We start from the raw sequence: 27,873 nt of genomic DNA on the forward strand, positions 1-27,873 counted from the left end.
GATATATATATATATGTATTTATATATATAGACAGATCTACCAATTGTAAACTATGGTTTTAAAGGGGATAAATGGGATGGAAAAATCTGTATGCTATACTTACATATTCACAAAGCAGAACATTACTTTAACGTTTAAAATACTTCTTCATTCATATCATCTTTTCCCAACTAATTTCTACTTTGGACCCCACCAGAATTACACATTACTCATTTCAGTCTAGAACAATGAGAATAAGATGTATTCTTCAGTGTAAAAAAAGGCACCCCGCCCTCCCCACCCTCCCCAAAAAGCCTAATCGTCTGTCAGGTTTACAATGATGTGGAAACTACCAATGAAACAAGTGGATGATTAAAAAAAAAAAAAAAAGCATTTTAATTCCCATATAACTGTAGTTCAAACTCATCTCAGCTTCAATCAGCAAAAACAGTTCCTTAACATTGTGTTACTGTTCTACTGATGTAAAGGAAAACAGTAAAGCTTGTCTCTTTAAATACATACCAACTTTGATCAGATGGAGCACCATTAAGATTCTGTCCGTCAAAGCATAGTTCAAAGTTATCCACACAACTAGCATAATTTAGTTACCTGATATAAAATAGGAAAAAATATATTCGTTTTAAAATTAAACAAAGCTGAAAAATATGGTGACCCTCAACTGGTTTTTATACAGTACTGTCACACTGGCCTAGCTATGTGTCATGATAAATGCTCTCCGTATTTACTCATCGTGATTTAATAGTACATCATATGTATTGTTCCAATGATTGCCTGAATTCATTTGCTGTAGACCAGACAAAACAGAGGAGCTTAAGATGAAGGTGTAATGCCCTCCCCTCCTTATGAAAGAGGCCTGAAATCATTGGTACAATATTACAAGCTTAGAGAAAAATATCCACATGGCTACAAAAATTCAAGTTTCAATGCCTCCTAGAATATTTGAAATAAAGAGTGTAGGGAGCAAATCATCCTGAAAAGCAGACAACTCAAGAGCATTATTTCACTTTGGACTTTTCATTTTTCTTAAAAAAAATCCAGCAAATTAAGTCAATTTAAGTGTAATTGGTTTATATTAAACACTAGCAACAACCCATTAAGTACAAAAGAATAAAAAATAGTTTGTGTTCATTTTAATGACGAACAATGGGCACAATAGCCTAGCGTCCAACTCATACCACATAATCTAGGCAAAAACCAGACAAGTAAGAAATTATCAACCAAAAAGTTGTTTAATATGACACTTTCTCCATTCCTGGTATTTTTATTCTGTGGGACTGAGGTATAAACCAGGGAAGTAAAAAAGTTTGAGACAAGGTGGGGCTTAGAGGAGGGAGGAAACATCATTACATCAGATACTTTTAGCATGACTCTCTCTTTTGACTAAGTGGCAGAAGAGTTACCCATGCTCTGATCAGTCTATTATTTCCATTATTGGTCATTTCTTCTGCAAGAACATTTTGGAACTGATGAATCAATAACAACCTTCTTGAAAATTCAAAACTGTGAAGAAACAGACACTAAATTAATGCCATTATTAACTTCTCCAGTGCTTATCACCTATACCGCCTGCCGGCATAGAGCAAATAATTTTAAAACCAAATTTCAATAAGGTGTCGGCATTATCTGTGATGCATATTTAAATGATTGGCTTTCACCTATCAGAGTACAGGAGAGGTAAGGTTTGTATGGTAAAGACATGCTTGTGGAAACAGGAGCCACTAGCCCAAATTAGCTTCACTGGTTCACTGACAAAGTACAAGTGGATTTAGGAAAGCTGTCTTTGTATTTCCATACAAAGTTGCAATTTTCTTCATTCATGTTTACAGACACATGAATGTGTAACATAAGTACAGTTACTACTATGTCTGAATAGGACCCAAGTAGCTATATCCTATAAATAATAAAAAATACATTTTTCTTTTGATAACTGACTGTAGATGTGAGGACTCTGTATAATTCAACCAAATGGTTGTATGCTGTACAGTCCTGTGTAAATATAATAAAAAAATTAATAATCCTTTTTTGCTATAAGGCTTTGACCCTACATTTTTCACAGCAACATAACTACCATCCAGCCTGTACCATATTTCGCAAGCCTTCAGTCCAAAAATCTAAATAGTCAATCCATATAGTGTCCACTGGCGGCACCATGAAGTCATATGTTCCGTCAGTCATCTAAAGGCATACAAACTTCCCCAGGTTCATCCCATCGAGACTGGTCATTCTGTTCTTCTACATCATCTCCAAGCTCCTCATCACCTTCTCCCACTTCATTTTCCTCGTACTCTTCATCCCTAGGGAAATCTGTGTCCTGCACCTGGTCTGCTCCCTCTTGCCCTCCGGGTTGAGATTTATCTGCACAGTCTACACAAACTCCGTAACGTCGTGATCCATGTCTTATTCCAACGCTGGCTGCTAGCATGAAAATCTTCTTACACACCATACATTTATACTTTTTATCCTTTTTGTGCACCTACAGAAGAAAAATATTAACAGCTGAAAATATGTATATCAGGTTGTATTTTCACATAGAACTAGAAAACTATTAATATAATAATTACTAGTACAAAAATTCATTTTTTGAACTCTTCTGAAAGATACCCCAGCGCTGTTCAGAGAAAGAAGTACTCCTAGAGATCCATTTTGATGACGTGAGCTGTTGCCCACAACCAGACTTGCTGCTCACTGCCCAGCAGCAGCCCAGTAGCTGCCTATTCCCTAAGCAGGGGAGTGTTCACTGTTTGACTACTCGCTGTACAGAACAAGACTCTGAAAGGCAGTGAGAACAGTACAAACACTTATTTTCCACACAACACTCATTTAGAAAAATCGCCTTTACAATGTTAAGGCCTAGAAACATTAAGCAAGAGCTATTAAATTCTATGTGGATTCAAAGAGCAAGATCCTCCTTCCACACCTCCCTCCCAACACAACCACACCCAACATCATCTTTCCATGCCCCTTTGGGGAATTTTTCATCTTATATGTAGAGTGAGCTCATGTGTAAAATTACAAGTCTGCTATTGACTAACCATATGTTTGAGAAAATGTTACTTGTACAAGGTTGCTGAATTCAGCAGCTATAGATAATAGTTATCATCTTGGAAAAAATTAAGTTGAAGACTTGTTTCTTGTAATCTGCTGTAGGGACACCAGATACAACTGTGTGTGTAACTGTCTCATTTGAGGTCACATCGAAAAAGTTGCCATTTTAAATAAAACAAATTACCAGCCAGCTGAGGAAAAAATATCCCAAGGTCAAGAAACAAATAGTTACTTTAGTCTCTCTGTATAATCTGTAGAGTTGATACTACATGTTTTTTAACCAGCCTCTAGACTTGTTTTGATAACTTTTCACACAAAGCAGAATGTTTGAAGCTATTTTCACCCATTCTGACTGCATCTCCTTTCCTGGAGGGAAGGAAAAAAAGAAAAAAAAAAAAAAAAAAAAAGAGATCTTTGGCTACAAGACCCAGTCAGATACTGCAGGCCAGAAAACAGAGTCCCACTCTGTTCTTCCTGGTAGACTGACTACGGCCCACTGCTGCTCTCTTCTCTGGTGAGCCACAAAGGAACCAGCAGAGTAGCTGCTGGGACGTGTTACACGGTATCACCACTACCACCAGGGTGATAATGACCTGGCCTCCTCTGCCCCAGACTCAGTAACGTCACAGGTACTCCTGTCCCTTCGGGCATCTAAGCCTTCACCAGGTGGTGTGGGAGGAGGAAGGATGGCAGCAGGAACAGGGTGTATCTACGATGAGATAAGTCCAGTGGAATATAAGAAAGAGGCTGGTTCTAAGATTTATGTAGGAGCTATTAACATATGTCTTTCCTACTTGCAGAGCAGTTGAAGCAATACTTAAAATTACTACAGTGGTCTTGTAAATATCTTCTACAATTATATCCTGATATGACTCAGATTATTATTTACTTTTAATACTACTACTGGCTAACAGAAAGTACATTTCCTGATAGCACAAGCTAGAAAAGAAAGTTAGGAAGACTTATACCTCTTTCTGCATCTGCATTGATAACACGTGGAAGCTCACAAGCACTTTTTCTGCTCACTGATGAACAAAAAGCCAACTGCGAGGAAGCTATGGAGGCTTATGGAACACCTTCATAAGGGAGGAAAGTGGTTCATTGATTCCAAAAGGACTGAGGAAAGCTACCAAAATGGACAAGTGCAATTTACCCCATTTTACATACTAACCTATTCTGAGTAATTGCAAAACATGTCACAAAACGAGTTTTTTACAATCACAGCATGGAAAAATGTTATTACCTTTGCACCACCAATACAATCTTGCTTTTGTTACTCCCCTAAAACACACCTTGGATTTTATACAGTAAATACTACAATGAAGTCTTAATTTCCTTACAGACTAGACACAAAATAGCTGCAAAATACCCAAAGAGATAATATTTTCTCTGGATCCTCAGATAAACAGTACTCAGGTCAATTCCTGAGTTATGCAACATGCACAAGACAGGGTAAGCTCAACTGCTGACGATGGTACTGGTAGAATGCAAGTCAGAAGGACATTTACTTTCTGCATCTCAGATATTGTTCACTCTTTCCTAAGTCTTAAAGCAGATACTATATACTATAGCTTTGTCTAATTGTGAAAGAAGTATTTCAGAACTTCCCCGAGATAGTGTGCAATTGCTGATTAACAAGTGTCCTCAGGGCAAACAGTGATGTGGCCTTATATTAACAGAACAAGCTGTGCTACTCTACAACCAAAACTCCCTTTCATTATCCACAGAATACTTACATATACCGGATCTCTTTATCATGTCACTTTCAAAATCATCTTGAAATTATCACTATTGGAATTCCACTAACTGTGTTAACTGATACTGCATTTTCCATTAAGAATATGAGAGGTATAGTTATCACAAAGAGATGTTTATCTTCATCCATTTTAGATTAAGATAAACAAATTGACATGATAGCAAATCAAAGAACAGTGTCTCTCCCAACTACCAAAGCATCTGAAAAATCCATAAAACCCCACTCATACACGCGCATACATATACACACTTGAGGTTACTCACCAAGGAATGTCTCTTTACATGCTCTCTTCGAGTGAATAGCTTCCCACAGATGTCACAACTGAAAGATCTCACGCCTGTGTGAATGAGCAAGTGTCTCTTTAGTGTTCTTCTGTATTTGGCTACATAATTACAGTGTGGACACTTCAACTTGTTCATGATTAAAGCAGAGGAATCACCTAAAAGAAAAAGAGCCATCAGGAGAAAAATGATGAAACAAAAAAGTCCTCTTTCAATATATTCTGCATGGTGCACAACAATAAGCAGGTGCCAAAACAATAAAGCACCCACATGACTTTTAATCAGCCAAATCAGGACAATGCCTGCCTGCAGAAACCACAAATACTCATAGGTTCTGTATGTATAATCTTGCTAGAAAAATACCTACTTGTAACCAATGATTTTTTTACTACAAAAGTACAGATCAATTCTTTGAAAAGAACTCTTATTTCATTAAACAGAGTAAGCTAGCTACAAGTTAGCAATATTTGATTTTCTAGAGGTCACCTATACCAGAAAACACTTTATTCTGCATTAGAAACCCTCTAGCTCTGCAGTATTTAGACAGTTACCACCCTCTCTCCCAACATTCTATTTAGAACCGTGTACAGGAGCTGCCTGTCAAGACCTGACTCTACAAATAAATAAAAAAGAAAGTATAACTAAGCAAGAACAAATACCAACAAAAGAAGTAGGACAGTAAGTGGTAGCATAATTCTGAAATAGCTAAAAAGTGAAGTTATTGGTTCAGATCTTTGCTATTCTCTATCCAAAATCTATTTTGGTCTAACTGTAAAAAAAAAACAACAAACAAACAAACAAACAAAAAAAATGGCAAGCAGAAAATACTTCTGGAAGTAGCAATATCCAATTCTTCCTTATCATGGAAGAGACCTATTTACATATGCTTGGACCAAGGATAACATAACTTGCTCAAAGGATAAGTGCAAAACCAGGTTTACTACAACTGCCTGTTACTGTGTGAAACAGGAAAGCACAGGATGATGTGACAGCTATGAAGGCCACAAAGGAACACAAAGATTATTTTGAGAACAGGGTACTGACTCAAGTTACTACAGATGAGATAATTTATGAACATGATCATAACCATCTAGAAGCATTCAAAAGCACAGGCTAAGGCTACACAATCATAGGAGTAAGAGTTTCTCATGTTCTTGCTGGCAGGAAGAAGGCAAAAGTCATTGTGTGTTATGGGCATGGGCCTGCATGCCTACATCTAATAGGCTTCTTCCCAGCTTCAAAATGCATCATAACATGGTATATTGGAGCACTCACGTAAGCTGCATGTTAACATGTCACATAACAGTTTACATGAAGAAAAGTAAATTCAAAAAAGGTTTTAAATTGCAGTCTTATACACATCAACATGGGTATGACAGGCAGATGTCAGAGCAGTAAGATATATGGAAATTTAATGGTTTAAGAACAGGCAGATCTCCCAAGACTGGAGTTCTAATCCCTTGCCTGCTAGTGAATTTCACCTTCTGATGACCCAATTTCTTCCACTGTATAAACCAAAATATTTAAAGTAAACCAGAAACCACATCCCAGTAGTAGCTCAAAGTATTACAGAAAAGAGGTAGGCATTACTATCACCCAGTCCTTAAGATCCTCTTTTTACTGAAGACCTTATGTATTTTAAGGATCTAGCAGTAATTATTTCAGATGTGGTGAGTTTTTTGGTATGTTTTCAGACAGAAAAATATTTATAGGTAATTGCTTGCTTGTACTATTAAGCAAAGCACATAAGCTGTTAAAAGGTAGGTTACATAACACAGGTTTGACTGAAGAGGGCTTTAGTTATGGCCGCACTGAATTCAAAGCCTTTACTGCAAAGAGTTTTTGATTTTTAATAGCAAGAAGTATGCTCCGAGATCTACTTTTAAATTCTATTTAACTTTATATCTTCATCTAAATGTTCAATTTCAATACCCAGATATCTGCAGTTAGCTTACTAACTGGGGGAAAGCTTTCAGATCATAGAAGACCTCAGTTACCTTCATACTCAAGAGCTGATATAAATCATGTTCTGTTTTTACTTTTCCATACATTTGAATTCCTTTCTATCCCTCCAAGGAAGTGCTCCTATTTACATTATGCGGAAAGGCAAATAATATAGAAGAAGATTATGTAAACACTTAATCATCTAAATCTCTAAACAAATTAATCAAATATTGCCAGCAGTGACACAGAAGATAAAGAATCCCTATCAGAGGCAAAAAACCTCCTCCTCTCCATCAGATATACTTGCCATTTTCCCAAGCTTCTTTTGGCCAAGATTCTGGCAGCAGTCCGTACTTGAAGTCACTCGAAGTACCCGGTAGCAGTCCGTACTTGAAGTCACTTGAAGTGCCCGGCAGCAGTCCGTACTTGAAGTCACTTGAAGTACCTGGCATCAGTCCATACTTGAAGTCACTTGAAGTACCTATTACAGACACAACCGAATGTTAGCTTCCCAGGTTCTAATCAGTCATGCTGTTTAGCAAAATACACATCCTTTTTAAACTGTGACAAAAAAGTTTCAAACCTTAAAATAGTAATTATAATTTTTTTTTTTCACGTAATGTTCTATACTGAAGTTAAGAAATAACTGCATTCCTAATTTCAATGAAATTACACCTTTTGAACTGCTCTCCACAGCACCACTTCTCTCCATCCTGAGAAAACTTCAAAGCCTTTTCCATACTACAAGAACTTTTACAGTACGAACATTTATTCCCTCACTATCATCATGACTGGGCTGAATAGTTTTTCACTGACTCTCTTTGCAACTGCTTTGTGCAATGACTTCATCTGGTCTACCACAGGCAGTCCAGTTGGTACAAAAGTAAACATTTTCTACTGGAGGTGTGTTTTTCTTTATTGCCTTAAAATGTCTCCATGGTATTTAAAGTGCTTTAAATACCTTTATTTATATAAAATATCCTACAGCTAAGTCTAAAATCCCTTTTTGAATAATCATCTCCATTACTCTATGACTACATCAATTCAAAAGACCACAATTACTTGGAATATACCATTTCAAAAGACTAGTTAGTGTGTTTACATTTGGTCTTTAGACAATCTCTTAATGCAGTTTGCATGGTCTTTGTAGCTTTTCTCCCCCCTCTTTAAAAGAACAAAATAATTCAGAATTGAACAGTGCCTTATAAAGAAGATCTTCACTTGTTTAATTCTAAACTTTTGTAATAAGTAGGAACTGCATAAGTGAATATGTAATCACTATTACACAGCACAGAGAACTATAAATAGTACACAAGAAAGCTGCACTAGGCATTTAACAAAATCATATTTGTGGGTCAAAGATTCTTCTGGCACAAGTGCAAATTAATCTTCCCCCCCAATCCCCAAGATGGGAGTTTGTTGGAAAACATGAACTCATAAATCCATTACTTTCCTCGCAGGCACACAGTTCTTAAATAAACAAGCTTGCAGTGGAAACGGGCAATTTGCTTTTGTTTGTCTGGATGGTGCTTGGGTCCTCACACTGAATTCACAATGTCACTGTTGCGACAACCCTTAAGCAGGGCTTCATAGCAAATAGATACATTTTTGCTTTCAAGCCTGAGACTGTATATTTGAATAGTCCAAAGATTTTTTGTCTCTATACTGCTTGTTCTAAGTATTTTTCCAGGAAAGGAAATTCTCTTAGTGTAAACTAGAATTTCACACAGCTAGTGGTAAGTCGCATACTCAAACACTTGCAATTTACAGTTTCACTGGAAAAAGAATACAGATTAGACATATACAGTAGTTTCATTTAGGGCTCAGGCAGTATTAGAGTTGGCAGCAGTGGTTTCATCTGCAACATAAGACAACAGTTCAAAAGGAAATCATTTCACAAATAGGAAGCTTACAGGTCTACCCTATCTGTTACACAGTGGCAAATGATAAGCAAAGCTGGATGATGACTGCCACACTAGGTATTCCATGGGAGCTTTTAAAAAGCAGAGCTTGAGTGGACAAAGGAAGAGAATTCCCAGTATTTTGGCTCATCCACCTAGCTATTTTGGTACGGAAAAGAAACAAGGGTGAGGGTAAGGGAATAAATCTTTGTTTTTTAAAGAAAACAGAGAAGTGAGGAAAATATTTCAAAATTTTTTAAATTAGTGACTCTAATAGCTGTTATGTCCAAAATAGGCAAGAACTCTTCACACTATTTGAAGCTAGGACTCCAGCAATGACATCTCACCACAGCTCAAGGAATATAACACAGATACCCCATAGACATGCCAACTATACATTCCTTTGAGGTGAGCAGTAAAACTTCCTTTTGTAATACACAGGAAAGGATTAGTGAGGAAACAGTCTTGTACAGGTCTGGGTAAGAGCAAAGATGACTTGACCTCAAGCCCAAAAGCCTCCAAATTAAAGCAGGCATCAAGATCTAGCAGAGAAAATTTAAAACAACTTTTATAATATTTTTTAAATATTAGACCTTTTCTTTATAGGTCTTTCCCCTCTAACAGAACTGTCCTGTCTCTAGTCAGCCAGTGGAAGACGAGTGATTGAAGTATTTTAATCACTTTTTCTCCCTCTTATGGGAGGAATATCTAAGCTCAACAGACCAAACCTTGACTGCTCACAAATGTAATGTATATGCTGTCTATAGGCAATATTGCACAGCTTCCTTCAAAATAAGCGTGCATCAAAGACTGACCAAGCTGAGCACATTTGTAACACTGTCACCTTGGCAGTTCTTCTCAATTTAAGAGAACACCAATTAAATTTCATTAGGAACATTTATGCTCACAGCTGGTACCGAAGTTTGAAGGAAGACAGGAGCTCAGATCCCTGCACAGGTCTAGATCTTAGCGTAAGACTCTGCACACAGTCAAATAGACTTAGGAGCTGTAGTCTAATCTAGATAATAGCTTCCAATTTGAAGAGAAGGCCTGCTATAACATGAAAGAACATCGGCACAGATACCACAAGAGATAAGAGGTTGCTACAGACACTTCAGTCTCTTCGCAGTACAGGACTAAGTAGATCATAATTAAACCTAATGCTTATTCTTCGAATAATTAGTTGACCTAGAAAATCTCCTTTCTAGATTAAGCACACATCTAATGCATTAAAAACAAAACAACAAAAAAAAGCCATTTAATGTCTAATGGCTCATCCATATAGGGAGGACATGAACTACATACACATAGACTGGGAACTGGAAGTGCAATACGTAGCCTCCACTGGTTTCTCCAGGTGTACATACAGCCTACAGTCAGATAATCTTCTGACTGTAGCTGAGCCAAGTATAAGATGTTATGGACCCCCATGGCTCCTAACATCTTCTCCCATTCCTCCTCCCATGCAGGCTACTGCCCCCTGAAACCTGCTTGCAAAACCACAGATACAGTCACCTGCTAACCTGTCAATTTAAACCCAGATGATTTCAATAGGAGACTGAAAGCAATTACATCTGCAGTTGTACTGGTAGACTAGTGGTAAAAAGGGGGGAAATACAGACAGCAGCGAGAAAGATCTTTAAAAAAAAAAAAAAAAAAGAGGCTAATTAGAATCAATAATGTTCTGTACCTCCAGACCAGCCCACCTGACCACAACTTTCCTCTGATCTAAGGATAACTATTTACAATTTAGTCGATTCTTAAAAGAGGTGTAAGTTAATAATTCAAATGTCAGTTAGCCTCCAATACATACCCATTCTTTTACCCTGGAGAGGAGGTTTCTATCAGTAACCTGATCTTAAAAAAACAGAAACTCCACAAAATAACAAAACAGGATACAAATATGCCAATTAACTATGAGCTCTAGAATTCTCAATATGTCAAACTGAGGTGAGATACAGAAAGTCCAATACACAATGAAGTGTTTGTGTAGGCTTCTACACACTAACAAAAACTTTATGGAAGGATTTTATGTTTTACTGTGTTTGATTTCAGGAAAAAGGATTAGCAGAAGTCAGACACACTGATTTTCAGTTTTGAAAGACAAAAAGTAGGGGAGTATCACCAGAAAGAGAGAAGACATCTCAGCAGAAACATCTTCAGTTTGACAAGTTTTGGTCTTTTTCTGTAACCAGAAATATGCTGATTTTTTGGGAAGAAAATGAGATGGGGGATCTCATGTGGGGGGATGATCAAAATTAACGAGAAGATCAACAATAGCAGCCATTGAACAGGTCATTGTAGAAAGGGATATGGATGTAGGGTGCACTGAGGGAGAAGATACAAAATTTCACATTAGATACAGTTGTCTGTAATGAACTTTTGTTTTCTTTATACATATCACAACTACAAACAGTGCCAAAAGAGGAGAAAAAAGGGAATACTATTTTTCCACCAAGTTTTCTAACACTGACTGCTCATTCAGATCAATTAAAAATGACAGAAAGTAGACAGGATAAGCAATTAGGCCACACGTTTCAAGGATTGTAAAGAGAGCAGTGGTAACCTACTGATCCAATCTGGATTGCTGTTTGGAGAGCTGGATTTGTTGTCTACGTTAGGTAACATGACAGAAAAGACAGCACTGCCAAGACTGACATACTGGGAAGGTGGAGGCAAGAAAATATATTGTAGTCCATTTGTTCCAAGAGAATTACTCACATCTTTAACCTTGCTTTCTGAAAGGGGTCAAAGCATATTACTTCTCAACTGCCTCTTGCAACAGAAGGCCCAGACAAAACATTTTGCCAATGCAATCATACTCTATGTACTGCTCCCAATTGCTCATAATTTTTACTATTTCTCATTCATGAAAAAATGGCTTATTGCCTTGACTACAGAGACAGATTTATCACCAACTAACTCTGCCAGATGACTACCAATTGATGCCAAATATATAATCCACATGCATTTTCAATGTTTATCATATATTCCCTGAGAAACCCCTCCCTGAGAAAGGTGTGCCATTCACATAAGAAAGCTGTTTTGCTGCTCCCTCCCCATTACATCAGTGAAACACAAGACAGTAAGAGCTTTCCTCACCCAGATCATTTATTTGTGGGGGAGTTACCGTTCCCGGGGACTATCACACTCAAACAAAGACTTAGGTCTGAAGGAACCTCTGAAGGTCACCTACTCCAACCTCCAGTTCATAGCCAGGCTGACTTCAAAGCTGGACTGTATGTTGCTTTGCACCTTGCCAAGTTTTAAATATCTACAGGACAGTAGATTCTATAAAACCTCTAAGCAATCTGTTCCAACACAACTGCCCTCATGGTCAAAGAAGCAATAACATAATTGACCAAAACTCTTGTGCTAAATTGGCATCTCACTATTATTCATTCAAGACTTACTTTGCCCAAGACCAACTTTGTCCAGGAATAACAAGGGAGTTTATCTTTACCCTGGGCTTTGAAGAAAAGTAAGGTACAAGACAGACACAAATCTGTAAAAATACCAAAACAAAAAAATAAAAAATGCAAACCTTCCAACAAAAATCAAAAACACCAACCCAACCAACCAACAACAAAAAATACCCCACCAAAACCAACCAACCAAACAACCCACCAAAACCAACCAAACAAAAACCCCCACAAAGCCCCAGACACTTCCCTTGGGAGCTCTGAATAGTAAGATCTGTGAGTACATGACAAACTAAGCTTAACAGGGTGGTGTCACACCCTCCTTACCAAGTAACATGCAACATTGCACCCTAAAGAAAGGGGGTCAGCTCAAGTCACAATCAAGCAAATGTGTAAAATACTGGAACTCTGACACATCTCATACTTTCCGTAGACTGACCATGAAAAACAACTGCTGCTTAACAAAGGTGTTTTTTTTTTCCAGCCTTAAAGATCATATTTTTTAAAATGTTCCCTCAATGGCCTCTGAGCCCTGGGAATACCCAAGTTCTGCAATTGTGGCTACATTTTTACAGTAAAAATGGCAACTCTGATCTTGTAACTCCCCTCTCCATTGTTCCCAGTATGACGGGATGAAGCTAATAACTAATAAAGCTGCACCAGTGAAGGCTGGTGTGGTGAAAGTGGAATTGCCTGCTAAAGCTGTAGTCCTACCAACACGTGTACTGCAAGTACTAACATGACCTTCAGGGTAAATGTAGGCTATCAGCTTGCTATGCTGTAGTATTCTACATTTAGTATAAACTTTCTACACTATAAATGTATTTCTGGTTGCATATATTTACTGATACCTGGCAAAAAATGGCACAAGTAAGAAATGCTGTATGCCTCTCTCCACCCCAGCCAACAACTCAGAGCTCCATACACAAGAATTGCAGAATGTGCACATAGAGTAAATGGTTGGGCAGTGAGCAAAACAACTCTGCAAGGACAGAGAACCTAGAAGCCCAGAATAATTGAACAGCAATTGATCAATTTATACTTCCATAAACTCTTACGTGACAAAGTCACCCTAGCATAAGAGTGCTCTCACAGGGAGTTACAGTGGTGTAACTAAATCAAACAGGCTCACCAACACAGAAAACCTACAGGTTAAATAAGAACATTGTTTTTCTATACCATATGTCAGCTAAAGCATAAAGGATATTTTTTAAAAAGTCCTTTAGTCGTCTTTAAAGTTCATAAATATCACATGGGAATGGGTAGGCATGTGAAGACAAGCATGTAGGAGATGAAGGGGCTGTGGATAAAAACAAGACTTCACTTTCTAGGGTAATTACTATCTGGGAAAAAAATCTTTTTAAAGTAAGTTGTATTCTAATCATGATAGTTTAGAAAAGCTCCACACTACTCTGAAAATCAGCTACAAACCAAAAGGATCTAAAACATTTGGAGTAAAAACACTTTCACTGCTCAGCATATGATAAAATTAATTAGATTTGATTTACTGAGCTATATCTTTGAGAAGCAGGAGGGAAACCAGCTGAAGAAATAGCACAGCTAACTTTTGTAGCCAGAGTTATGCTCACCATATGAATCAAGAAGAAACACAGCCCCTGATATTCTTTATTTAGGGAGCTGCAGCCATCATCATCACTATTTCATAAATGAGGCAGCAGAAAAATCAAATTGGCACTTTGGATCAATAATTTTTAAAAGTTAATGTATTGCCTGCACTTCCATCAGACTGAGAAAAAAAAAAAAAAAATCTTTCAGGCAGAAAAAGTCTGTAGATACCACATAACCTTCCTCCCCAATCAACCCACCTTGCGTGCTTTTTTCTCTTTCTGTTACAAAAAACCCCAACAAACAAACCCCCAACAACAACAAGAAACAAACACCACTACAACACAACAGTAATATGCAGAACACCTTAAAGTTGCAAGGTCAGTGGCTGACCACACCACAAGAATGAGAGGATCTACTTTGTCTACAGAATCATCCTGAGGAGAGGTAAATTTAACAAATAGGAAGGAGGTCAACCCCTAGATGTTATACTCTCGTTATATGACTGCTAAAAACCTGTGGGTTCTTCAATACCAGGTTTCATAAAGACTGGGGCAAATAAAGCAGTTAAAGGTCCACTAAGCAATTTAAATCTTTCAACCAGGGTGTCAGCTGGAGATCCGAGAAAGATCTGAGACTCATACTACCATGGAAGAGTAGGAAAAAAAACAGCTTAATCTTCTTATACTAGTTTTTATTTTTTCTTCTGTAACTCAGTCAAGTGAAGGGTCACCCCTACAAGAAATATATACATGCCCAGACAAGTCCATCAATCTTGATTTCTTCAAAGTTACCTGTCTTTATTGTTAAAGTCTTGATCAAGTTGTTTTATGCTGCTCCCATACATCATGAGGAAAACTGTGGGCCAGCACTACATTTTCTAAAGCAGGTTTAGCTGCTGCTTGTATCCTTCCAAAAAGTAACTGCTTCTTCGGCAAGCTGCATTAAATTCCTTAAGAACCCCTACAAAATCATCCAGAAACTGTCTTGTTCCACAAAAGGGCTGGTTTCATCCTGGCCTTGTTATCCTCTCCCTCACAACCAACACAATACATGACAGAGCAATATCTAGCCGGAAAATAATGGTAACAAATAATCCAGTGGTAGCTTCATAAAGCTATCAGGATATTACATACGAGTCTCTCTAAGAATCAACACGGTCAGCTCTGGAAAGCATAAACAATACTTCACACTTGTGTTCTGAAGCCTGAGGATAGAACACTTGTACTACAAAAGCCAACCCCAAATGAAAAACAAATTCAAGCAGCGATAAATTTTACAAAAAAAAAAAACCCTATGAACAAACATTAGGAATATAATGAATTAGAATCACTGAGCTTTTATGAACCAGAAACTGACTAAGATGCTAATTGACTGCACTGTTATTTTCACTATGGTAAATGGTTAATTGTCACATGCACCACGGCTGTAAACAGTAAAGACATTTTTTAGAAAATTATCAACTAGAAAGAAAAATAGTAAGAGACATGGTAACATTGAGTGTGAAGAAACACAGATACTTTAGTTAATATAACCACAACTGCAGAAAGCTTGAAAGCTTTAGTCAGAATACCTGTAGGAAAACTCACATCCAGCAAAGAGCAGTTTGACATGTTTGCTTTACTGGGACAAGGGGGTAGCAGATGGTTCAGAAAGCTTTTATTGTTGATTATCTAATACTCAAACTGATCCCAGCAAAACCAGAACACTTACCTAGCAATACCCAAGTGGAAAGTCCATTTACTATAGAATTCAAGGTACTGGCTTTCAGGGTATATTTTTGTAGTGAGAGAAGTGTTCTTAAGTAGGTTCCTCTTCCATCATATCTATGGTATTTCTTTCTCCTCACGAAAACACCAGACAACCCAAAACCATAATCAAGCACACAGCAACTCACTTTGCATGTAACTGGACATCTCATGACCACAGCCGGTGTTGGTTATCACCATCAGCACATGACAAAGTGTAATAGTAGTAGCTCATTCTCTTCTAGCAACCAAAGAGACATCCCACTCCTTAGCTTTTGTCGTAAGAATTTACTCTTCTTCCTTTTTCTTCTCACAGCATTTTCTCACATCTATTCCAGAAGACATTTCCTTAGGCATTTTTAACTCTCAGTGCCTATTATTTTTTATAGTTCTTCATCTCCTCAAGAAATTTAATCCACAACTAAGTAGTTACCATATAACCTGCAGGTTACTCTACAATTCATTCTTGTCATTCTTCCAATTCTCCATTCCTTCCCCTTCCACCTTTCTTTGGGCACAGAGGGAAAAAATGAAAGAACAATGTTTAAGAGTGGAATTTACCTACAGAGCAAAGCAAAAGCTAACCAGCAGTAAAGAAAAAAAAAAACACCAAATGCTGAAGCACAAGCTATGGGTGGAAGTAAGCTATACCAAGCCCTGCTTCAAATACCTGCCCTTGTTTCAAACAGTGTGAATGCACGTAAAAAACTTCATGAAAGTAAAGGTCTTAATAGACATGGCTTCCAAAATAGTTCTACCACTGACAGAAAATGTAATTATTTACTTGGGATTACTTATGTTGTGCTCTGAAAGCACCAAAGAGATAATTAGATGACATTATTTTATAGTTCAATAAAATACCACCAACCCCCCCATCACAGAATTTTCAGTGGTTTCAGACAGACATCAGAGCACAAATTCAGTGTGCTCCTAGACTCTAATATAGCTTTTTTCATCAAGATGTTGCATGAACGTATTTTGTAATTTAATTCTTTAGCACAACAAGTTACTGGAAACCTTGGTGCTTCTGTCCAAATAAAATGAACAAGGACTAAACTTGTTTAATCATTACTACACTGCTCACATCCTCCATTATTTCTTCAAGAAAGCTCCACAGCAGATATTCAAATTCTACAGAACATAAACAAGTATTCATTTCTGTTGCTGGGGACATAATTTAGTAGACATATTCTCTGTTCATACTTCCAACAGTAAAAGAGGTTGAATATCTGCACCACATAAATCAGAAATAGAAATCACATACTAAATTGTGTCAGAAATTTGATTTTTGTACAATTATATACAGCTCCTGCTCTAGACCCTCTGCTGCCCTTTTTCATGCTGCTGCAACTGAGTACATATTAGCAAGCAGTGTATCCCAACACAGATTTGTTGTGTAGCTGCTGAGGACTCAACATCCCCATTGTACATATCTCAAGGTGCTGAAAGACTACATCTAACCCTGTGCTGTGGGCCAATGGCCTCTTAGCAGTTGGCAAGGAACAGGCATGTTTCGGAAACACAGCTTCTACTTTCATTTCAGCCAGAAGAAACCCTGTGCAGTCTAAGAAAGCTTAGACAGTAAGAGATGATGAGGAAATCCACAAGAGCACACTCCCAAGCTGAACTGCAAAGCTGGAGTTCAGAGATGAAGACTAGAGATAAGCACACCCCCTGAGGCATCTACAGAAGGAATGTCAGCTCCACATCACGGCCGCTTCTCCAGAGCTGCTGCTGTTGTCCCACGGGGCCCTGGAACCCACGGGGACACGGAACCTGCCCGCACAGCGCCCCCTGCCGGACTGCTGCTCTCCGGGGTTTGTCAGCCGTGTTTGTAAACACGTCTGGGGGTGGGAAGGAACCTAAGGCATCCTTCCTGCCGCCAGAGTAAACACAGGTTCCCAGACTCTCCCAGAACTCAGGTTGCTCTCAGATCTCTCTTCTGTCACTGGAATACAAAACTATCTGGAAATAGTCTATACCCACAGGTGGAAATGACTATTTTTTTTTTTTTTAAACTTCTCTCTTAATTCTACCTCTTTAACCCGGGAAGCGGAGAATATCCACAGTCCCTTAATGTTTGAAGGTGGCATACATTTTTAAATGCTTTAGAAACAGATACATCTAAAGAACTTCGTTCCAGCTATGTCTCAAATCCACCTTTAACTGGACTCTTAAATTGGGGTGAGTTCTCAAAACTCCTAATTCATCCAAAACAGATAAAGGTAAGTGGCAGCATTTCAAATATATACTTCAAACTATTCATATAGTATAACCAAAAAAGTGAAGTTAATTGTATTTCCCCAAATCCCAATTACATTGTGAACAGTGCTTATAATTCTTTGTGGGACCATATTTGTTTAGCAAACAGATATTTAATCTTATTCTAGCATTTACATTAACCATAGGTCCTTCAGGAAAAAAATCCTATTAATTCAGTCATTCTCAAGATTTGCTTAAAGAATAGTTCAACAAGAAGATACTCCCTCTACCCTATGTCATTGTGCCATCTCTTACCCATCTGTATAACAAATATGCTTCATGAGTTTCTATTATACCAGCCAGGATTACTCCATTTTGTAGCTTCCCACATACCCCTACAATAAACACCAGCAGAAAGTTGACTTCTGCTTCTGGAGACACAAGTGAGGGAGACTGCCACAAAAATCTTCTGCTAGTGTAGGGAAGGGAATAATAAAGGCCCTTTCACTCTCTACAACTAGCTAACATCATTAACCACCAGTTATCACTCCTTGATTTTGTGCCTAATAGTAGCTACAGATTAAATGTAAATATAGTAGTTTTAGTTGCTACCAGCTGGTGAGGATCCCCAACTCAAGTGCTAAATGCAAAGAGCATGTTACATACCACATGGCACAGCACTGTCATTCCTTTCTCCAGCCAAGGTGGAAAACCAGATTACTGATTTGGTGACCTGATTGGTGTGCTGACTTCACTAAAACATCCTATCCACCATCTGTTTATAAAAATTACACTCTCGCATACTTTATTCAATAGTTTAGTTTTCAAATGACACGGCTGACATTAAGCAATACTTACCTGCTTCTTCTTTAATAAATGACAAATCTTCTTCTGGGTATGGGACTGACGGTTGCAACACCGAGCAATCTTCTGAGTTCTCCTCAGTATTAGGTGGTATATTATAAATAAATCTCTTTGCAGTTTGGTTTTTCCTTCTTGCTTTTCCAGGATCTTGAACTGATTGTCCCTGTCCACCCATGTCATTCCATACGAAAACTTTTCCCTCACCTTGAGATTCATTTTCAGCCATTTCAGGTGAGCTGTCCTGGACCCAACTGCAGTCATTCATTTGGTAGCTTTCCATTTGGCCCTCATCGATAGAGTAACCATCGTTCTCAGTTTTTATGCTACTTGCCAAGTTGGTAAGGTTTCGCGTTGCCCAGAAACTGGCAACTTTCTGATCCCTTGGAGACAAACCATCCCTACTAACAGATCTTCTGTTGTAATCCACTACAACGGTCTCTGGAGCTTCCGATTTTATACTTATGTTTAAGGCATCTTTAATGAAGTTGCGGCAGGACTGGACAACTTCCGTCATCTGAAGGTAGCTGGCCACTGACATCACTTCAATGGCATTTTGGCTCGTAAGCACAAGGTTACCAGAATATAAGAAGTCCAAGATGACAGAAAAGCCTTGAACAGCAACAACGTCTAAATAGGTAACAGTGGTTTGGTTACGGTTTTCTTTGTTTGTAAAGCAATACAGAGTCTTAAAGAAGCGGCTGCCTGCAACCAGGATGTTCTTGTGAGCTCTGAAGACCCTCCCGCTCACCACAATATTAACATCACAAAGAATGCCTTTCTTCCTCTGCTCGTTGAGCTCTTGCAGGAGCTGATAGCAGTAAGAGTTCTCATTTGGCCTGCTGTTAAAATCACAGTATCCTTCATTATTCAGTTCTGATGGTAACTCTGACTCCTGCAATTAAAAAAAACACAACCATAATTAGCTCTTAGTGAATGCACTCCTTAGTCCTCCAAGACTATAACAGAGACATGAAAATAAACTTAAGAAGATAACGTTAAACTTCTTTTATTCATGTTCTTGGTCATAAAGGCAGGCTGGAATAACTAATTTTGAAAAGTATTTCTGAAAACTAAGAATCACAATCTCATTCTGCACCCTCCCACCTCCAAACTCGGAACACCAGAACTAGCAGAATTGCCTCAAGGGCAAAGGAAATTTCAGCCAATTGTAAAAAAAAAAATATTTAGTTGCGTGTGAAGCACTTGTTGTTCTTAACCCCCATATATTAAAGATTCAGGAGTCTCTCTTTCCAAAGATTTAACTAGATGGTTCTCACATATCCAAACCCTTGTTTCTCCCTAGAAACCTCCACTTCAATGGGTATATAGAACCCTGACAACTGATTCAACATTTTCTTGTGCTGAGAAATGAATACATGAAGCTTAGGTTTTTATCTCCCAATCTAAGTCTTAGTGTTTTCTTTAGAAAACATATTACTGAAGTACTTCAAATAGCAGATATTTTTCTTATACAGTTCTACAAATTAGGCATTTATTCTTTATTTTCTAACTGTGGCAGCCTTAGAATTAATAGCTGTACTGCATGACAGGCAGACAGAATACTGCAGGTGACCAAAACTTAAGCTTCCATTATGTTATTTAACCAGGACTTTCTTGAAACAAGCTTCATTGAAACTTTCTAGCAGCAGCACCTTTAACTGGTACATACTTATTATACAGACAATATGTACTTAAGCGTCTTCCTACAATCTTCTTAAGATGTGATCTGAAACATGGCTTGAAAATTTTGCTAAAAATAGTATCAGACAATCCAACATCAAGAAACTAGTTGTTAGTGAAGATTAGATCAGACAGTGAGAGGCTGATAAGTAACAAGAGATCTGAACTGGATTTTAGAGCATTTAGAAAATTTATAAGCGATGTTCAGACAACGATGATTCAGAGCTGCTACAAAGCAGCATCTAGAACAAAGCAGAAAACACCACAGACTGGCATATTTGAGACCATATTGACTGATATGTGCTGCCATCAAGAGCAGCGATGACAGATAGAGTCTGTTTTACACTGGATCTCTAAGACACTCTTCTTCCCTAGCAAATAAGGACAGTTCAAAACTGTCTGGCTCTGATATGGTTTAGGATAAGAGATGAGATTTTGCAAATTATGTATGTCACTATTTTCTCTTATTTTCTCAAACCATTCACAGACTGGGGGGCTAGAGGTATCACTGAAGCTCAACTGCCTCAACATTACAGGTCTAAATCAGCATTAACAAGGTAACATTAATGCTGTCACGAGCACGTGACCTATACTGGGCTAAAGTGTATGTTGCAGAAAAGTACTACTCTTAATTTGGGACTATGACAGAAACCAGCTATATGAAAAACAATCACTTTCTACCACACAGGAATTAGTACATTAAATCAGTATTCACCTCGAGTTATAAATCCCAGCGTGGATTACTGGGATGACAACTAAGGCTGCAACTACATCCTCTAAAACGGTATCTACACCCCTAAGTAGCAAATAATGCCCAGCATAACCAAAATAGAAACTGCACCACTTTGGCATCTCCTGTAGAGAAATTTCAGTTTGTTGTCACATTCAAGTTGCTTCTAAATTTCTACCCTTCTCAGAAGAACACTTCAGTGAAAAGAAGAGGCAGAAATAAAAGCATTTGGGCTTTTATATGAAAACAAGCAACAGATCTTTGTCCAACCTCAGCTTAATTTTTCCTGTGTGCTCTCTGGCATACCCAAGTACTCCCTCAGATCAGAACTCTGAAAAAGAAAGTGCAATCAGTTACAACTAAGTCTACCATTCTTTAAATTCTCAGCGGATTTCGGATCTGGACTAGTTTTCCATCACTCCAGCAACAAGGCACTGCACAGTTTCAAAACACCAATTACACTGACTTTGGATGAGATAAAGATGAGAATTATCATACCCTAAAGTGTTGTAGCTCCAGACAAAGTCAGTCATCAGTCACATCTCACACAGTCACTGTTAGGTAGGTGCTATGATAGCTGACAGTTTAGCTCTCTCAGAACACGTTAAACACCACATAAAATTCAAAAGTAATCTGCAGTGATAATTTTCTTTTTACAAATGTCTGATTAAAGAATGGAGATAGAGTACATTTTAACTGAGCATGTGGATGCATTCAATAAAGCTGATAAAAATAATCAAGATTTACAATATTTTTTTTCGAAGAAAACATGGTAAAAGTGAGGTGCGGATCACAAACATGCTACAGAAACACAAGACCAAAGTCTCCATTGTGAAAAGACCAGAAGACTGAGTGAAAATATGAAACACTATGCAAGAAATGTCTAAGCTATAGGGTCATGTGTTGGGGGAAAAGAGAATGGGTACAGAAAGATTTTTAAAACTGTAATATTGGAAACAACTGCTGCTATGGAAGTAGCTAACGCTAATGCCACACCTCAAATGAAACAAAAGCCTTGGCATCTGAACAGTTATCAAGCCTATGTAAACCAAGTGTGTCAAGTAGAATTAACATTTGCCATGAGAAAAAAAAAAATACACCTTGAAGAGTTTTAAACATCTCCCCTTTGTACTGAAAAAGTTCAGAGTTCCATAGGAGGTAGGGTGCAAAAAATCCTTACAGAAAAAATTTTAAAAAGTTTTAGCTTCTGTTAAGTTATGCTCGTGGCACATCATCATAAGAGTACTGTTTTACTGATGAGAACCACAAAGTAATGATATTTTATTAGATGTCAATTACATTTTCAGAATACAGACCAAATATCCCCGTTACTTAAGTTACAAGAGCAAACCAACTTCTCCTTTAGTAAAACCTGATAAGAAATCTAGAATAAAAATCAGGACCGTTTCAGTTTTACTTGTGGAATCTACAGCACTGTATGGCTGAAAAGCTTCTCTCTGTAGGTGAGATTAAAAAGTGATACAACAGAGACTACTCAAGGAAACCAATATTGTGCTCAGTTTCAATTAGACTCATCTGAACACTCCCCAAAATAAATTACTGTTTCATATGTATAATGCACTAATTAAACTTGCCTAAAAGCTAATAGGAACAGAAACAGATGACCAAAAACTGCTACTAGAAACTTGGTTTTCTTTTTCCTTCTGTGCCATCAGCATACTCTGTCTCCTGGGAGCTAGAACAGTCAGGGGGAGGAAGAAGAAAAAACAAAACAAACAAAACCAAACCCAAACCAATCTAACCATGGATTCCATCTCAGCTGTACATATATGAAAAGTAGTTATGCCACATTTTTGTAATCCCTTCCCCTTACCACACCATACTCTACAGCAGTTTCCGTACGCCCCCAAATTAATTCTTACCCTGGAAAATGGATCCTCTAACAAAAGTGAGCTATCAGGAACTTCTTAAGCACATGCAGCTACAGAAGAAAATTATCTCAAAAGATGGTCCTACCAGCTGCACATATGATGCTCTGCTGCTATTTTACATGCCATAGAATCACTCACAGAAAAGTCAGAAATTTAAAACTGTTTCATTAAGTGCATAATATCTAATCAAGTAGTTCAAGGTCTGGTAAAAACGCTATAGAAAAATACAGTAAATGATAGTCCTTACTCTGAAGGCTTGACTTCCTCAACTCTTTTGCTCTTCTAAAAGTAATTCAAGAAATTAACTTAGAACACTATAATGTAACTCTTACATCTGAAGCACAACTTCTATTCATCACCACTCACACAAAGCAAACAATTACAGTTCACATGGAAAAAATAACACATCAAAGGCCTTCGTCCTTTTGGAGAGCTTCTGCTTTAAACCAACATGCCTGTTAGGCTGAAGAAAGCTTTTCTGGCAGTAATTCCAAAGTTCAGCTTCAAATTATGTCCAGAGAGAAAATGTATTAAGCAGCAGCTTTGAGGGAAGGAACCCCCAGCAGCCAATAAATCTGCATCTCATGGATCTAAATTCATCACAGAATTAAAATATTTTGCAGTGATTTCCCAGTAAGTGTTTATTTCTTAAGATTTTGGCAACACAATAGCCTGTTTATTTAAAAAAAAATAAAATATATAAGGTAGTTGCAGGCTAATTATGTATTTCCTTGAGTTTTAATATGGAGACAGATTATTTCAAAAACTAGAAGAGAAAGAAAAGGAGTCAAGATTTTTGTCTTAGAAAGAAGCACCAACTGACAGCTCAGCACCCTTGCATTAACAGCAGCTGCAACCACTTGCAATGTATTTTGGCATTCCTAATTAAATGTATCCCAAAAATAAACTGAAATCATCACTCATTTCTTCATGAGTGTAATAGCCAACAGACCTATAGAAACTTACACTGCTTTACTGTCTTAACGCCTACAGTTTCCTTTTCGCACTTGAACAGTGGCACTGTGCCATATGTTTATTAACAGCTGCTAAACATGCCCTGCAGTTGAAGCTTGTCAAGTCAAGGATACACGTGTGTTGTCTCTAAGACAAAGGCTGAAAGATCTCTCTCAAGTTTCATTAAATCTAAACAGCTTTGCTGCCTCATTATGTATGTTGGAAATATGGTCAGGCTACAAATTACCTGCTTTTGTTCCAAGTATCTGGTACTATGGCACTCAGAAAAAAAACAGGGCTCTTGTTTCGGTACTCATTTAAACATATGTATCAAGAGAAATTCAAGTGTTATTAAAAGTGTGAAAGGATATGGAAATTAAACAAAAGCAGAAAGAAAACAAAGATTCTTAATCAGATTTGTGATAAAGTGCACCACACACAAAACTACACTAACTCTTGAAAAACTGCAATTCCTTCCCTCATGAGAAATTTTAAACTGAAATGTAATTGCACAAAAGATCTATCCAGCACTGTTTTCCACTTGAAAATGCCAATCTCTGTACAGCTACCTTAAAGTCTGGACAAAGTAAGCTTCTGTATCTCTAGTACAGTACGAAAGAGCCAGACACATCTCATCTATCCTACTGTTTCATTTATTATTACAACTACTACAAACGTTTTTTCTTGAACTACCAATGGTATAAAATCAGAAACTCACTTCTATAAAAATTCCCATGACAATGAAAGGTTAATCTTCAAATCAACACTTATATTAACTTTTAGGCTACTCTGACATGAAAGCAAATACTCTGTCCCCTCTTCCACCCTCATAGTATTAAATAGTCTTATGACAGTAAGGTGAGACTGGGAATAAGACAACAGAAAGAAAAAACTAGTAAGTTTAGTAGGAAAAACTGCTTGGAATACATTTTATTTACACATGGCTTAATGGGAAAGAGAGAAACTTCCAAGTGGGGCACAAATTAGCAACATCTACTGACACTGGAGGTTACACAGTGACAGGACATATCTTCACAGAGTAATCATTCACAACTCAAAGTTAGAAACTAGGCAACGAGATGTTAAGGAATATACTGCAATAACATTAAACAAAAAGAACATAGTCAAAGATAAAAGAAATTAAAAATAAAAGCTTCAAAATCAAAACCAAGTTATTTAAGGCAAGTTGGGCTAAGATACTGCAGAGTGCATAGCAAACCCCAGATGGGAGGAAACTGATAAGATGACCTACGGCCATAAGGTGTCTGTAACAGTAGTTGCCTTAGAAAAACACTTACTGAAAAGATAGTATTAGTCATCTTGAAGGCGGACATTGCATTTATAAATCCAAACAAAATATTTTAGATAACTGATATTTACGCAGCATAAGGATAACTGATATTTACGCAGCATAAGGTTTTCCTTGTGATACTGCAGTAGTTTCCCATAAAACTTGCATTCCTTTTTCAACTAGCTCCAAGAAAAACCTACGTTACCCTAACATTTTACGTGTCATCCTTATACCGTAACATCAGAATAGCAGCTCTTGTCCAAGGTACCCTGAGCTGCTAAAGCATTCAACCAATAAGCCAAATTTCAGTATTGCACTACAATTTGGACTCCAGATATATCTATACAACCAAGGTGGGTGTTTTAATTGAGCTCTGAATAGTGATCAGCTCGATTTCAGCCCAACAGTTCAAGCACTAGCCTAACCTGAAGCACATAGACTTGCCAGCGGAAACAAGCTAATCACCAGCCAGGCAATCCAAGTGAAGTTTCGCAGCACAGACATCCTTACGGGGAAAGGCTGCAGAAGGCTGGTGATTCAACGTGAGCGTTCCTGAAGAGCTTTTCATCCACATATGTTCTAGAGTTAGCACTGTCTTGTTCATAAGAGCAGCCAAGAAACACAATAACTTCAAGCAGAGAATATGAAGAGTCTCACTACTCCTAAAGCATTAGAGGAGAGCTGGCATATTAACATGGCTTTCAGGAAACCACATGTTTATCTCAAACATACACCAAGCAATTCCAGACTTCTTGCTCAGTAGCTCAATCTAAAGCAACACAATCGGGAAAAAAAAAAGATTCAACTGAGAAGGTTTCGACTAGAGAGTTATCCGATTACTGCACAGGGACCATACCGTTAACAACAGCAGAGTAATTCTAATTTCACGGTGGCAAGCACCAGTTCACACGAAGTCGTTAGCCGGACACTACCCTCCCTTCCCCGGTACCGCAGGAGGAAGTTGTAACGAGTGCTTTTAAATCAGTGCAGCAACACTGGCACGCATACGCAACTTTTTCCCACACCGCCGCTTTATCTTCACGAGATAACCAAATAAACTAATGAAAACGGCACCCGTCACGTCCGAACGGCGAGGCCACGTTCACCAGGTACAGCCACACGCAACCATTGGTGCAAAAGCTCCCGGGCCCCACGACAGCGGGTCGGACAGCGTTGAGCTGCCCGGACCCAGCGGGAGAGCCGGCCCGCATGGGAAACCGCACTCTCTGCAGACACGGCAGGCGAGGGCAGCTCTGCGTGCCCAGCCCGCCGGGCAACCACAACACGGGAAGCCTTTTAAAATTAACACACGCGGGCAAATAAAGTAACTATACAAGAGAAGGGGCCGGCCGCTCCCCCACCCACCGCCGCCCCGCATCCCCTACCTGCTCGGCGCTGGCGGGCTCGTTCAGGCGATGCTCGGCGGAGAGGTGGTGCCGCAGCAGCAGGGCCCGCTTGTAGTTGCGGGTGCCCTTGCAGAGCTCGTCGTGCCCGCCGGGCAGGGCCCCGCCGGCTATGATGAGCTCGGGCGGGGCGGCGGCGGCCGCCGCGGCGGTGCACCAGGCGCACGACATGAGGCCGGTCTCCTGGCAGTAGTAGAGCCATGGGAACTCCTTGAGCCAGGAGCCCTGGAAGGAGATGTGCAGCTTCTGCAGCAGCGACTTAGGCCGGGCTAGCGGGAAATGCTTGATGCTCTCCCCCTCCCCCGCGCCCACGCTGCTGCCCTCCGCCTCGTCCCCTCCGTCGCCCCCCGACCGCCTGCTGCTGCTGCAGCTGCCGCCCTCGGCGCCGCTGCCGTCGCCCAGGCTGCCCCCTTCGCCGTCCTCCTCGTCGCTGCTGTCGCTCAGGGAGCCCCCGTCCTGGACCAGCTCCTTCCCCTCCAGCAGGCCCTCCGGCTCCAGGCCCTCCGCGCCCTCCAGCTCCATCTCCTCGTCCGCCCCCCGCCCATTGAAGTGCTTCCGCGGCCAGGCCGAGGCCTCACAGCCATTGTTAGCGGCGGAGGGGGCGGCAAGCAGCCCCCCGCCGCCCCGAAAGGCCAGTGTCCGGCGGTTTCTCTCGGCGAACATGGGGCCCGCGGCGGGGGGCGACACGGCGTCCTGAGGCAGCAGCAGCTCCTTGTCGTCGGCGGCGGCCTCCAGCTCCTCGGCCTCCAGCCCCTCCAGCTCCACTTCCTCGTCCGCCCCGCGCCCGTTCAGCGGCTCGGGGTCCTGCCGCTCCCAGGCCTCGGCCGCGCCGCCGGCCGCCGCGGCGGTGGCGGTGACCAGGCCGCCGCCCCGGAACGCCAGCGTCCGCCGGTTCATCTCCGCGAACATGGCGCGCGCGCCCCCCGCCCGCCTCGCCCCCCTGGCCCGCCGCTCCCCGCCCGGCCGAGGGCTCTGCCCCCGGGAACGAGGAAGGAGGCGCCGGCTGCCGTGCGGGAAGGGCGGGGGTGGCGGCCGCGAGAAACCAAGTCCGGCCGCTCCCCCCGCCTCGGCTCCGGCCTAGATCAGCGCCGCGGGCTCCCCACAATGGATCCGGCTCGGCGGCGCTTCCGTCCCGACAGGCCCCGGATCAGGTCGAATGGCAAATGAACAACGGACTGCTCCCACAATGCACC

General features: G+C 39.7%; 1 protein-coding gene across 1 annotated transcript; it reads right to left on the reverse strand.

Moving 5' to 3' along the window:
* Positions 1-27,873, reverse strand: ZBTB10 (zinc finger and BTB domain containing 10). The gene is made up of 5 exons (XM_082046422.1): positions 26,663-27,873; positions 18,725-19,622; positions 7,335-7,508; positions 5,066-5,241; positions 1-2,474 (listed from the first exon to the last, which is right to left on the reverse strand). The coding sequence occupies exons 1-5, from the start codon at positions 27,587-27,589 to the stop codon at positions 2,169-2,171; spliced, it is 2,481 nt and encodes an 826-aa protein (XP_081902548.1). The 5' UTR covers positions 27,590-27,873; the 3' UTR covers positions 1-2,168.

Source organism: Streptopelia decaocto (assembly GCF_964273445.1).
Source record: "Streptopelia decaocto genome assembly, chromosome: 2".
In the NCBI taxonomy this organism is placed as follows: domain Eukaryota; kingdom Metazoa; phylum Chordata; class Aves; order Columbiformes; family Columbidae; genus Streptopelia; species Streptopelia decaocto.

Bases quoted from the DNA above. Each gene is read 5' to 3' on its own strand.
- ZBTB10 (XM_082046422.1), bottom strand. From the start codon at position 27,589: ATGTTCGCGGAGATGAACCGGCGGACGCTGGCGTTCCGGGGCGGCGGC. The intron at 19,623-26,662 runs GTAGGGGATGCG...TTTTAATTGCAG, and splicing joins AGCCCGCCAGCGCCGAGCAG to GAGTCAGAGTTACCATCAGA. The intron at 2,475-5,065 runs GTGAGTAACCTC...TTTCTTCTGTAG, and splicing joins ATGTAAAGAGACATTCCTTG to GTGCACAAAAAGGATAAAAA.